Source organism: Sus scrofa, chromosome 13, assembly GCF_054392235.1.
Source record: "Sus scrofa isolate SSC_HxYL_T2T_F1_AM1 chromosome 13, Sscrofa_HxYL_maternal_Yorkshire_Landrace_v2.0, whole genome shotgun sequence".
In the NCBI taxonomy this organism is placed as follows: domain Eukaryota; kingdom Metazoa; phylum Chordata; class Mammalia; order Artiodactyla; family Suidae; genus Sus; species Sus scrofa.
In genome coordinates, this window is record NC_139395.1 from 208,447,556 (window position 1) to 208,462,295 (window position 14,740).

The following is a 14,740-nucleotide window of genomic DNA, read 5'->3' on the forward strand; positions in this document are numbered from 1 at the left end:
GTTAATCATAGAGTGGAGGGCACTGAAGGGTAAGCTAATCAGAAAGGCCCAGAAATCAGAGCGAGGCCACATCCATTAGGATGGCTCAGATTGCACTGGACAGTGACATCCAGGACCGAGATTTCCTACAACCCATTTGTACCAAGATGTCCACTTTGGAAAAGGGCAGGTGGCAAAAAGAAAGTGATTTGCAGAGCAGACATATCACCCAAAGAAGCTTTTAAAAGTGTGGAAATAGTTACCTCTCCGTGAGGCTTCAAAACTATCAAAAAGGTTAATTCTCTGGATGTCATAGGTTAATGTGGTGTTAGGCATCAGAGTTCGATTTCTGTTAATGCTGGTGACAGCAAACTTGAACGCTAATTCTTCAACATTAACGGGTTCATTTTCCACAGTTTCAAAAATCCCTCCTGTGGAAGCAAAAGAGAAGCATGAGAAGCATTAGTTACATTATGCACGTGCATTAAAATAAATAATATACATGATATAAACAAAAGTTCTGAAAGACTAACAGTAGGAATGGTCAGAACAGATCCGGAACCAAGTGTTAAAAAGTTGTTTATCAGCAGGTGTCAGATGCAGATCAAACGTCATATGTGTGCCTAAGATTTCAAATGTAATATTGGACTATGTAATACCTATCAGATAGCAAATGCATTCTAAATATTTAGTACCATATAAAGTATAATTGATAATATGGTGAAGGGTGATTTTCCACAGTCAAGCCATGAATCGTGCTGTGGTTGACCTAAGTACGTTTGAGCTGTATCCTGGTAGGACTATCCTTCCTTACCATGAGGATCTTTCCATTCAGAAGCAGGCATTCTAGGAGTTCCCGTCGTGGCGCAGTGGTTAATGAATCCGACTAGGAACCATGAGGTTGTGGGTTTGGTCCCTGCCCTTGCTCAGTGGGTTAACCATCCGGCGTTGCCGTGAGCTGTGGTGTAGGTTGCAGACGCGGCTCGGATCCCGCGTTGCTGTGGCTCTGGCGTAGGCTGGTGGCTGCAGCTCCGATTCGACCCCTAGCCTGGGAACCTCCATATGCCGCGGGAGCGGCCCATGAAATAGCAAAAAAAAAAAGAAGCAGGCATTCTAGACTCCAGAGGGATCGTGCAGAGGGGAGTGGGTCAAAATAAGCCATATAGGCACCACATAGGCACCATAATTTTTCAGACTGAGAACATGTCTTCTGTTCTTTGTGGCTTAGAATTCAGGGTTCATGTTCTAATGCTTTCCAAAGTGTGTGGGCAGATTAAAAAATTGTGGGTTTTGTTTGTTTTATTTTGTTTTGAGAAATGGGTTTTGCCCCAAAGCAAACCTGCATCCTATTTCTGGAGGAATAAATTCCTCCATTCCACAAGCGCATACAAAAAACGCTGCTATCTTAAACATAAGGTTCTCATCACAACAACATAAAATATCATGGCTTAAAGCCTCATCAGAGAATTCAGCTCTGACTTTGTTGTCGACAGAGGCAATTTAAGTCTTATTAACTGTGCTTTCTTAATGTTCTTTAAGAGCTGTCCCAGGATTATCGGTAGATACAGAACATACAATAACATACATGTCACTATGTTATATAACAGAAATTGGCACAACATTGTAAATCAACTACACTTAAATAATAGTTTTTTAAAAATTCAACAGAACAGGGTTTGGGGAGTTCCCTGGTGCCTCAGAGGGTTAAGGACACAGCGCTGTCACTTCTGTAGCTCAGGTTCTGTCCGTGGCTCCGGAACTTGCACAAGCCACAGGTGTGGCCCCCAAACCGAAACCAAACAAACAAAATTTTTTTTTTTTAAAGAAGAACAGGGAGGGTTTGGAGAGCTTCCGGTGAACACGTGGAGATTTGGGGACAGTAGGGTGACTGGGGAGGGCATGGAAGCTCCACACTCTTCTCCTGTACCTTGCCCTCTGCATCTCTCCCATCTGGCTGTTCCTGAGATATGTACTTTCTAATAAACCAGTAATCTAGTAACTAAAATGTTTCTCTGAGCTGCTCTAGCAAATTGATCAAACCAAAAGCAGGGGGCATGGGAATGCCAATCTATAGCTGGTCAGTTAGAAGCACACTTTGACAACTTAGATATGTCTGAAGGGAAGGGTGGTTTTGTAGCACTGAGCCTGTAACCTATGGAATCTGACACCACCTCCAGATAGCTGAATTGTAAGACACCCAGCTGGCATCAGGGAACTGCTTGATGGTGTTAGGAAATTCCCCTTCCCCCCACATACATGTTGGAATTGGAGTCAGAACCCTCTTAAGTTTAGGTTAGGGACCAGACTCTGTCTTATCACCAATAGGAAGCTTGAACAAGTGTCAAAGTTCATCATTAATATATATTCCCCCAGCCTCTTCCCCATCTCATTCACCATTTGCAGCTTGAGGTCATGGCAAATGATAATTTGGAACACACTGTCCAACCAAAAGGAAAGTGTCAGTAAGTGGAAGAGGTTTGTCTGTTTGTTTTGAGACAGGCTCTAACTTCTTACATGAATATTTGGGGCACTTACACTGATAAAAAATAGCATTATGGATCCTATACAAAATGAAATAGATCTGAGTTCTGGAAAATGAACACTTTTTATTAATACAGGTGTGTATTCAGGCTTTGTTTATGAGGGCCTGTGGGACCTTGTCTTGGTTTTTGTCACTATACTCTGCTGTGAAGACTAAATGTTGGTACATATAAAGCTATTGTGAAAGGCTCTGTCCCTTCTGCTCTGTATCCCTCACCTGAGAAAAGATGCTGCACATATTCACTTAGCAACTGGAATGGATGGGGAGTTGGGGTTGGTAGATGCAAACTATTACATGTAGAATGGGTAAGCAGTTAGGTCCTACTATACAGCACAGGGAACCATATTCAATCTCTTGGGGTAGAACATAAGGAAGATCATATAAAAAAAAGAATATATATATATGTATACACACACACACACACACATATATATATATATGACTGGGTCACTATGCTATACAGCAGAAATTGACACAATAATGTAAATCAATTATACACTAATTTAAAAAAATAAGGTGTGTGCCTACATTCTGAAATAGTTTTAAATTCAAAAATAACCCTCTTTAATGTATTGGGTGACCTGAAGATTTGGGAGCAGGGCTGCCTAGGGAAATTATGGGGATGTGACCTCCTTGGACAAAACTGTGAAGTGGGCTCAGACATCACAGTGAGCCACTCCAGTGCTTCAGTGAGCTGTGGGGTAATTGTCCCACCCCAGTGGATCCAAATGGCAGAGCACTGAGCCAAAGAAGATTACTCTCAAACTTTTAGATCTCTTGGAGTTTGCCTTGCTAGGTTTTGGACTTACTTGGGACCCATTCCCTCTTCTTTCTGATTTCCCCCTGTTGGAATAGGAGTATCTATCTTATGCCTGTCCTGACATTGCATTTTGCACATAAGTTGTTTGGTTTCACAGTTCACAGCTGGGGGAGAATTTTGCCTCAGGATGAATAATACCTGGAGCTCCCCCATATCTGATTAGATGAAATTTAGATGAGAATTTGGCTTCAGGCTTAGAGTTAATTTGTAACAAGTTAAGATGTTTGGGGCTTTGGGATGTAATGCATGTATTTTTTTTTTCCTTATGTGAGAATGACATAAATTTTGGAAGTACCACAAAATTTATGTCATTCTCAGCCAGAATTGCTATGGACCAAATGTTTGTGCTCATCCTCTCAAATTCATATGTTAAAGCCATTATGTGATGATATTTGAAGGTGGGGACCTTGGGAAGTAATTAGATCACAAGAGAGGAGCCCTCATGATGGGATCAGTGTCTTCACAAGAAGAGAAATATCTCCCTCCCTCTCTCTCTCCCATGTGAAGATAGGAGAGAATGTAGCTGTCTACAAGCCAGGAAGCGTGTCCTCACCAGACACCACATCTGCCATCATCTTGACTTAAATTCCCCAGCCTTCAGAACTGTGAGAAACAAATGTTTGCTGTGCAAGCTGCCCAATCTATGGTATTTCATAGCTGCCTTGGCTGACTAAGATATACGTCATCTTCATTTTTTAAACCAAGAGCTTTGAATTGAAAATGGACAATTTTAACTGAAATCACATCTATGCATGTAATGTTCTCTTCCAGCGGGATTCTGAATTTATGGCACAGAGAAGAACTCCCTTGAAATCCTGGTACAAATTTAGGTTGCAGAGTTCCATCACTGTGGAAATACTTCTCTCTCTATTGGGTGGACTCCTGCACCAATGCATTCAAGCTAAAACATAGACAGTAGTATTTTGTGACCACAGGGAAAAAGCTGGAAACCTGCAGGAATAGTAGGTTGCCTTCTATGGGGGATACTGGTGGGGAGATGGGGACCAAGAGAGAACTTATGGTTTGCATCATGAATCCCATCTATACGTCCCAGAAAATTACTTATAATCACAAACCCTACTACTGTTGGGTCAGTAGCATAATCATTGCAGGCAAAGTCAGCATTTAGAGAAGGTTAAGCCCAAATGTTGTACTTTGACAAGGTAATCCCTATAAGGTACTTAAGGAAATCCAAGCAATGGTTTCCCAACATTTTTTGGGAACCTGTTCTATACAGAATTCAATAGAATTAGAATGTCAAGGGACAGGGTTTGGAAATCTGTATATTAAAAGGACCCAGTCTTGCTCTTAGGTCTCATTTGGTATTTTTTTGTTTTTTGTTTTTTGTTTTTTTTTTTTGTTTGTTTTTTTTTTTTTTAGGTTCCAAGGGTACTTAATAACCTGCTTCTTACCTGCTTTCAAATCACTGCCTTTGCCTAAACACATTTTTCTCTAACTTCATGACTTAGAACAGTTTAATTCAGTTCAATACGCATTTATTAAATACATATGTGCTTTTCCTGAAGGAAGCTGTGTTGAGCGCTGACAAAAGAAAACCAGGCAGTTCCTAGCTTTCTGTGGAGTAGGGAGGTATCTCGGTCATGTCAGGGCAAGTATAAAGTGGTGGAAATTAAGACCCTTGTCACAGAACATATCTTATTAAAAAGCAGTTATGCTGCCTATTGTTTCCGCCCCAGCTCCCTCTAGGTGGAGTCTGTGCTGGGTGATGAGTGGGAAGTACAAACTATACACCTTTCTTCCTAAAAAGAACTTAAGAAAAACAGTACTCCATTGTGCCAGGGAATCCATCTTATTTGATGAGGAGGAAAAAAACACACACACAAAAATAATACTCAGTCTTGTTCCTGTAAAAAAATACGTATATTTTTCTGATTCAACTTACCTTGTAATGGTGAATATTTTCCAATAACAATCATTTCAGAAATGCAGTAAAATTACACTCCACATATATTTATTTGTTTTTTTTTTTACTTCAACTGATCACAGCTTATGTCATTTCTATGACTTTATTGAAGAATTAACTCTATTGATTCATTCATTCATTCATTTATTTATAAAATGCCCACTCCACTGTAAGCTAGACACTGTACTAGGCACAGGAGATAGAGCAGTGAGCAATATAAACAAATACCTGACTTTCTGATCTTACATTCTAGAAGGGAACTGATTGTGAAAACATGTCAGAGTGAGAAGTCAGGAAAAATCTCACTGAGAGAGTAATTTCTGAGTAAAAAATCTGAAGGAATTAAGGAAACTGCATTGAAGATAATAGGAGAACATGCAAGCCGGTTGCAATAGAATGTTCTATAGTAAGGGTTGACTAGTGTTAATTTTGAGAAGTGGTGAGGAAGAAGGTGGGTGAGCCAGGTTTGGATTGTTAGATGAGCTGAGGATAACCACAGTGATGGACCAGAGCTGATCATGAAGGGCCTTACTGGCCGTAGTGGACTCTGGGTTTTATATTGGGTGAAAAGGGAAGTCACTGGAGAGTTTTGAACAGAATAGCAAAATGATAGGACATATTTCAAGAGTATCACCCTGTGTAATGTGATTTATAATAAAAGAAATATATGTTCTTTGGTCTTCATCACCTATTCTGGCACAGGGATCCTAAATCCCTTGGAATTTCCTAAGTGATGAGAGCAATAAATGCATCTTTTGTTATGCTAAGGAGGTGACTTTTTGAGTGTATCTCAGGATGGGGGCTGATTGCCAGGAAAACCAACCAAGTGATTAAAGGGTTTGAATGTTTGGTCCCATCCGCTGACCTCCATGAGGGAAGAGTGGCTAGAGTTGAAATCAATCATCAATGGCCAGTGTGTTCATCAACCATGCCTATGTAATGAAGCCTAAAGGATGGGGTTCAGAGAACTTCCAGGTTGGTGAACACATTTGTGTAACAGGAGGGTGACATACCCCAACTCCATAGGTACAGAAACTCCTGTGCTAGGGGTCCTCTCAGACCTCACCCAATGTGTCTCGTCATCTTGTTGTTGATCTGTATCCCTTACCATGTCCTTTAATAAACTGGTAAACGTAAGTATTTTCCTGAGTTCTGTGAGCCACTCTAACAAATAATCAAATCCAAAAGGAAAGAAGTCATGGGAATATCTAGTTTGTAGCCAAGTCGGGCAGAAGTTGTGAGTAGCCTGGGACCTACCATTTGCGATTGGTGACTGAAGTGGCAGGCCAGTTTCATGGGATTGAGCCTTTATTCCAGGACATCTGACACCATCTCCAGGGAGATAGTTTCAGAATTGAGTTAAATTATGGGACACATATCTGGTGTCAAAGAGAATCGCTTGGCATGGGAAAAACTCCCATACACTTGGTGACCAGCAATGTTGTGAGTGTGGCAGTAGTGGGAGATTAAAAGAGAAACACAGGGGATTGGGTTTGTCTTGCTCACATTGATTTCTATAGTAAGAGTGGACTGAAGGAAGGAGAGGGATGAGAACAAAAGCAGAGAGATGTGCTCCTGGAGCAGGTGCAGTCATAGGCTTATTATATAAGAGAAACTGCAATAATCCAGGAGAAAGATGATGATGGTTTGATACAGACATGGCCAAAAGTGGTTGAGTTCTAAATAAAAATTGAAGGTAGAGCTGGCAGGGTTTGCTAATAAATTCTAGGTGAGAAGAAGAGAGTCAAGAATAACATGGGGTTTGGGGCCTGAAATTGCCATTCACCAAGAGGAAGAAAAGCATAGGTGCTTGATTTGGAGCATGATGATTTTATGTTCCCTATTACAAGCAGGGCTGTCAACCAAGAAATCATGGATATCCATCTGAATTTTGTGGGATAGATCTGGACCAGAGATAGAAACTGGGTAGCATTTAAAGCCACAAGACTGGTTAGCATTGCCAGGAGCAAGTGTAGACAGAGAGAGAGGTAGATATTTGAGGAATATAGTTATAAGTTAAGGAATGCCTGGAGTCATCAGAACCTGAAGGAGGATTTCTGAAGAAAACAGAATCTTTCATAGAGCCTTTGGAGGAAGTAGGACCTTGCTCACAACTTGATTTTGGACTTTTGTCCTCCAGAACTGTGAGAGAATAAATTTCTTTTTCTTTTTTTTTTTTTTTTTTCTTTTTAGGGCTGTATGTGTGGCATATGGGACTTCCCAGGGTAGAGATCAAATTGGAGCTGTTGCTGCCAGCCTGATCCACAGCCACAGCAATGCCAGATCTGAGCCATGTCTGAGAACTATAGCATAGCTCGTGGCAATGTGGATCCTTAACCCACTGAGCAAGGCCAGGAATTGAACCCACACTCTCATGGATACTAGACAGTTTGTTTCACTGAGCCACAACAAGGACTCCCAAGAGAATAAATTTCTGTTGTTTTAAGCAGACCAGGTTTTGGTATTTGTTACAGCAGCCACAGGAAACTAAAACGGTATCCCAATTATCTTCAGAAAGTTTCAATTACTGTATTTTAATTACTGCTTTTCATTACTGTATTTTTTCCTTTTTGTAAATTGCTACTTTATTCAGTACTTCTAATAACAATCTCTAGATCTCTAACTTGCTATTGCAAATAAAGCTAAGGAGCTCTGCCACACAACACATTGGCTTTCTTTGTTTATTATATTTTTCTTGAACATGCCATAAACATGGAAAGTAGGTTTCATGAATCCTATTACTGCCTTAACTAGCTGCTGTGTGCCTGTTGTGACAAATTGTGAGGTCACCCAGGAAGGAAGGGTAAAGCTATTAGCCAATGATCAAGAAATGGAAAGCTTCAGTAGTGCTGACTCCTGTTTTGCATTCCTGTGGAATAATAGCCATTCCAGAAGCTATCAACAGAAAACAAGATGGCAATTTGATCTATTCCTTTGTTGATAGCTGCTCCTTAAATATACAATATTATATTGCCTCTCTTTATTGCCACATCTATAATTCTACTTTATCACATCATAAGCAATTTACTATAGGCCTACATTTATTGCACCTTTAATTTCAAGGCTACACATTTAAATTCTAAGATTCCCTTAGGTAAATACTCTCTACCCGCTCAGCTTACCTCTTCTTGTTTACTTTTGGAGACCAAAACAGTCTTGATGAAGACTTCATGGTAGATGAATTTGGAGGGAGAAGTGGGAGTTTCTTGGTCAAAATGGAGAGTGAAAGGACAAGGGGTACCTGGATTTTTACCTTTTAAGAAATCCTGGGGGAGGATAGAGCTGTAAGAAAGGACAAGGACAGACTCAATGGTCTGGCTGTTGCCCAAACCAGCTACAGTGTCTTCTGGTATCAGTGTCTTTATAAACGGAGAATGGGCTTTGATGCCCCCCTCCCAAGACAATAACCACGTACAAGCTCTCTCCACAGTGTCTCAAAGAGAATTGCATGAATTCAGTAGGAATGCCTTTTAGGAAGAAGAAAAAAAATATGTCTATGAGGTAAGGAATTTTTTTAAAAGGTAGCCAGTTATGGGAAAGGCCAGTTAAGGGAAAGGATATGGGTGATGGGCAATTTAGCGGATGCTGCCAGTAATTTTATTTTTTCTTAATCAATTGCAGCTACCCAGAAAAGAAAAAAATATCAGAAGCCAAAGGTACTCTTATTCCAATGATATTCAATATTCAATTCAACTCATCACAATTTATTGGCCACCTATTCCTGCCTAAGACCATGCTAAGTCCAGTGGGGGATACAAAGATGAAAACACTTGGTTCTTGCCCTTGGCGGAGCTTACGGTCTACTGGGATAGGGTGGTAGATTACAGAAAAATAACAACAGCAACAACGACAACAAAACATAGGTACAGCGGTAAATTATTCTATCAACAGAACAAGAAGCCCATTCTTTGTCTTCTCCAATGTGGAGTCTTCTTTGATTCTTCTAGCCAGAGGTGAATGCTTCCATCTCTTTTATTAACATGAAATCTATTCATTTTGGGGTAAAATTGTAAGCTGGGAGTCTGTTTCTTAGGGACAGGGACTGCATTTATTGCTACTTGCCCTCTCTGCCAGGACTAAATGCAATGATTTGGGCACAGTGCATTGTCCCCAACACACCACCATTCAGCTGAATTGAGTCTCTGTACTTTAATGTCTTGCCTGATAAGGCAGTGAGTTCTTTCAAGATGAAGGAGGTTTATGAGAGAAGCAGTTAAGGAGGATGGCGGGCGAGGCACCTAGACACTGCCTGACTTTGCCCATTACTGCCATTTTAGCAGTGATTGCTCACTCTCTCAACCATTATGGCCCACTGTCCCCAAGCAATTTCAGAGCTCTGATCCTCTCTAAATGCTCACTCTCATCAGGTTGCCAGCACCTTCACATCATGGAGGAATGGCTCATCTCCCATTCAACTACAGATTTCAGGCAAGAACCAGGAGTATTGCCAAAGGGATTCATGCCAAACTTTTATTCTTATGAAAGTCTGTGATGGCTCTAATGTCACTTGAGGGCAGTTACATTTTTAGCTTTTAACATCTCATTTAAATGACAAAAGGGTTCAAATTTCATTTGTCCACTTATTAATTAAATGAGTGGACTATGCCAAGTTCACAGCCTGTGGTCTTAGGGAAGCTGTGTTATACTTGTCATCAGATTTTTCTAGTTTACTTCCCCCTCTCTTTCTGTTGTTTCTCAGGCTGAACGTTCTTGCTGAGAAGGAAATATTGCTGTTATAGGTGAGAACTGATGTCTGTAGCCAGAACAAATGGAAGCTCACAGCTCCGACAGGGCAGTATTCACCAATGCGTATGCACAGAAGTCTCTGTTGAGATGCTGCACACAAAGGGAGTTCAGTGGTCAAATGTGTTTGCAAAGCACTGCTGAGTACCATACCTTTTTGGAAATTCACACTGCATGATAACATATAAAAGTGACTTGGAATTCCTGTAGTAAAGAAAGCAATTTAATTCTGTTTAACACAGTGTTCCTCAAATTTTTCTGATTATAGGGCAGTTTTCCTTGTAACTGGGACATGCAGCAGAATTGCTATCTTGAGAAACACATTTTGAAAAATTTGAACCAGTGACCTGCTTTCCTTGGGACTAAAATAACTTGCAGTCTTAAATATTGTTTTTGTGCTCATTTTAATAAGTTAAACATTAAATTCTTTTTTTTTTTTTGGTCTTTTTGCCATTTCTTGGGCTGCTCCCACAGCATATGGAGGTTCCCAGTCCAGGGGTCGAATTGGAGCTGCAGGCGCCAGCCTACGCCAGAGCTACAGCAACGTGGGATCCGAGCCATGTCTGTGACCAACACCACAGCTCACAGCAACGCCGGATCCTTAACCCACTGAGCAAGGCCAGGGATCGAACCTGCAACCTCATGGTTCCTAGTCAGATTCATTAACCACTGAGCCACGACGGGAACTTCCAGTTAAACATTAAATTCTTGATCAGAAATATTAGGCCCCTAATTAGGACACAGTTTTTGGAAAAATTAATATCAGATTTACATCATCAATTTTTATCTCCTTTTTCCATTTACAAAAATAATCGGAGCATGGAAGTGGTCCGAATTTCCATGGGGGGAAAAATAATCTTTTAATCAATCATCTCAAAGATATATTGTAGTCAGGATGCATGTTCTTGACATTTCATTCAAATATTTAAAAATGCAAAGTCCTTTGCTACATTTCCTTTTTATTTTTCTTTCTAATTCTTTTTTTTATGAGGTTGTAACATCTCAGCATATTTATTTGAAGCACTTAAAAAATCCATTAATGAAACTTTTCATATATTGGTTTAAAAATTGCACAAAATGGGAGTTCCCATCGTAGCGCAGTGGTTAACGATTCCGACTAGGAACCATGAGGTTGCAAGTTCGATCCCTGCCCTTGTTCAGTGGGTTAAGGATCCACCGTTGCCGTGAGCTGTGGTGTAGGTTGCAGATGCGGCTTGGATCCCGCGTTGCTGTGGTTCCGACATAGGCTGGCAGCTACAGCGCAGATTAGACCCCTAGCCCGGGAATCTCCATACGCTGCGGGAGCGGCCCAAGAAATGGCAAAAAGACAAAAAAAAAAAAAAAAAAAGCACAAAATGGTATAGTAGGCAACAGTGGTCATGTAGAACATCTGAAAAGGTTACAGAATCTCAAGTTTAAACACTCACGTATTTTGCTACAACCCCTTGCACTAAAGTCTCAAATCGAAATTCTGTATTTGTTATCATTCAAGTCTCCCAGAGTCCAGAAGCTATTTCAGTTGAGCATACCCTCTGAGATGGGCTCAGTCACATTCTGAGGTCCAACACTATAAAATGAGCAGTTTGCACTGACATGAATAATGAATAAGCTCTATGAAAGCTATTTCTCTGAGAAAAATCTCCTTGTGAAACATTTAGGTCCCAGATGAAGAGAGATGAACTCGACTAAGAGGCATATCCAGGAAAGCTACAAGTGGATCAAAAATAAAGCAGAGTTAAATGTCATGTCACAGAGGGAACTGTGTTTGGAATGCTGCTTACAGAAACTTTTGGAGCAACATGCACCATTATTTTAAAAGTACTAAAATCTGGAAATTTTCTTTGCTGCTCATTTACATATATTTTAAGACATGCTGCATTCTGTGAACTCCCTCAATGGACACCACTGGCTGGTGTGTGTGCACAAATGTCATTATTTTTTCTAAATAAGTTTACTTTAAATACACAGATTTATAAATTGGGTCAAATATTGAAAGTGAAAAACAACAAAATATAATCACACCATTCTGAAACAATTATTATTAATATTTTGGTGAATTTCCTCCTATTTTCTCCTCTAAATATCGGAATTTTCTTTGAAATAATTAAAATGATACTATCCTATTTTCTGCTGTCATTTTCACATAATACTATACCATAAGCATCTTTCTCCCAAAACAACCTTCATTTTGAATGGTTGTCCAACATTTTATTATTTGGATATAACATTGTTTACTTAACCTCATGTTTTTTGCAAGTTATTGCTAAATCTTCATTGTTCTAAATCCTATGATGTTTGACATTTGATGCTTTCCATGATATTGCCGGGAGAAAGAAAAATGCCTTAAAATATAGTTACTAAGTTGTAAATTATAAACTGTTGAAGCTTCTGTTACATAATGCTACATTGCCATGCAAAAGTGAAGGCTACTCAATTTAAATTTGCATCTACTGTGTAGAAGAAATACCCAACTGAATGACAAATTTACTGAAAATCTGTATGGTTTTAAAGCTTATGACAGAAAGTATTTATTATTGCTTTAATTTGCATCCCTTTGAACAGAATGAAGTTAAAGTTTTAAAACCTATTTACTACCGATGTGTATATCTGTAATTTTAAATTACTTTTTCATGTCCTTTGTCTTTTTATATCTTAAGATATCACTGTTTTTGTTATTGAGATAAGTTCCTCTGTTATTCATAAGGATTCAAAATATTTGACATTTTTATTGCAAATGTTCCCTAGTTGATTATTCAATGCTTAATGCTGATTAGATTTCAGGAGGCAGATTATAATGTCAAATATATAAATTTTTTCTTCAAACATGAAATATTTGTAATAGTCACTAATACTTCTGGTTCTTTCCTTCCTTCCTTCCTGGCTAGGGGTCAAATCTGACTATGCCATAGCCACAGCAACTCCATATCCCAGACGCATTTGCAAACTGTGCCAGAGCTCATGGCAACACAGAATCCTTAACCCACTGAGAGAGGCCATGGATTGAACCTGCATCCTCATGGGTACTAGCTGGGTTCTTAACCTGCTGAGCCACAATGGGAACTCCTGGTTCTTTCCTTTCTAAATGTATGAATGGATTGCACATAACTGGGATTGGATGGGGCTGCATCAAATGACCTGTGAGCAGAGGTTACATGTGTCACTTCCTAGACAGAGGACTTAACTGCCAGTGAGGGAAAAGTCTAGAGCTCTCCTTTGTTTCTCTCTGTCCTGGTGTTTGGGACAATACAGTTGCTCCATCTGCCTTGGGTTCAGAGGGAGGATGTATGGAACACAACCTGCAACATTTTCGCTTTGGCATTTCAGCAGGAAAATATCTTTGGTTACTTTAAACCCCTCTTATGGTGGAAAGTGATTTGTTACAGTAACTGAATCTAGCCTTGTGAGACTGTTAGAATTTAAAATGTCTCCACTATCTACTAGGTTGATAAATTTACATAAAATAATTATTACTAGGATATTTTAAAAATTTCTTTAATCCATGTAACATTGTGCCTGACATTAGGGGAAAGCTTATATATATATATATATAACACACACACAATTTATATATATATATTATATATATGTATGACACCACCTTCACATTCATCATATATTGACTTATTACATAATTAAATGCCATGGAGTTCCCACTGTGGCTCAGTGGAAACAAATCTGACTAGTATCCATGAAGACGCAGGTTCGATACCTGGCCTTGCTCCATGGGTTAAGGATCCGGCATTGCCGTGAGCTGTGGTATGGATCGAAGACACGGCTGAGATCCTGTGTTGCTGTGGCTGTAGCGTAGGCTGGCAGCTATAGCTCCTATTCGATTCCTAGCCTGAGAACCTCCATATGCCCCAGGTGAAACCCTAAAAAGACAAAAAAAGAAAAAGAAAAAAATTAAAAACTTAATTAAATTCCAGACTCTTAAACTTTGTTGACCTTTCTCCCTACCAAGCCATGTCTTTGACATACACCACAGCTCACAGCAATGCTGGATCCTTAGCCCACTGAGCGAGGCCAGTGATCGAATCTGCAACTTCATGGTTACTAGACTAATTCTTTTCTGTTGCGCCACAACAGGAACTCCTCAAATGTTCTTAAAACATGAGGTTGCATATCAAATATATTAATTTTAGTATTGTTTTGTCAGGCAAAAATATGATGAATATCTAATGTAAGGAAATAGTAAATCTTCCCCTCACAATAAATGGCAAGCAATCACTATGTTTGCCTTTTTGAGTAATTAAAAAATAGCATCAGTGTGACTTTTGTGTAGCTCCCCTATGCCCAAACTCTTAGTGTCACTTAGCTGTTAAAAAATTTATGATAGTCTACACTTTTTTTTATTAAAACATTTTGAGTTTGCATATTTACTTCTTTACATAGCTTTGACAGTATTCCATACATTTTAACATGTTTCTTGAATTTTTGTATTTTATAGATATTTTAATAATATTTACATTATATTCTCATTGACTCAAAAGTCAGAGTTACTTTTAAATTTCAAGGTTTGAAATTTCTTTAAATATTTATTTTTCCTAATTAAAAAAAATGTAGCTCAACTACTTTATTCAAGTTTGGAACATACAGGAAAAATAATAATTTCAAATTCTACCACTCAGAGAGTTAACAATATCAAGATTTAGATCCGGCGTTGCCGTGAGCTGTGGTGTAGGTTGCAAACGCGGCTCGGATCCCGCGTTGCTGTGGCTCTGGCGTAGGCCAG

General features: G+C 39.4%; 1 protein-coding gene and 1 pseudogene across 10 annotated transcripts in view; one reads left to right on the forward strand and one right to left on the reverse strand.

The window, feature by feature from the left end:
- GRIK1 (glutamate ionotropic receptor kainate type subunit 1) overlaps positions 1-14,740 on the reverse strand; it is a 409,934-nt gene that overhangs the window by 163,444 nt on the left and 231,750 nt on the right. For all 10 annotated transcript variants that reach the window (XM_003483349.5, XM_005657138.4, XM_021070894.2 and 7 more), the window contains one exon: positions 243-410. In XM_003483349.5, coding sequence (XP_003483397.1) covers positions 243-410 — 168 coding nt within the window. The remainder of the gene's footprint in view (positions 1-242; positions 411-14,740) is intronic.
- The window catches only part of LOC102160989 (large ribosomal subunit protein eL6 pseudogene), a 32,597-nt pseudogene continuing 22,195 nt past the window's right edge, over positions 4,339-14,740 (forward strand).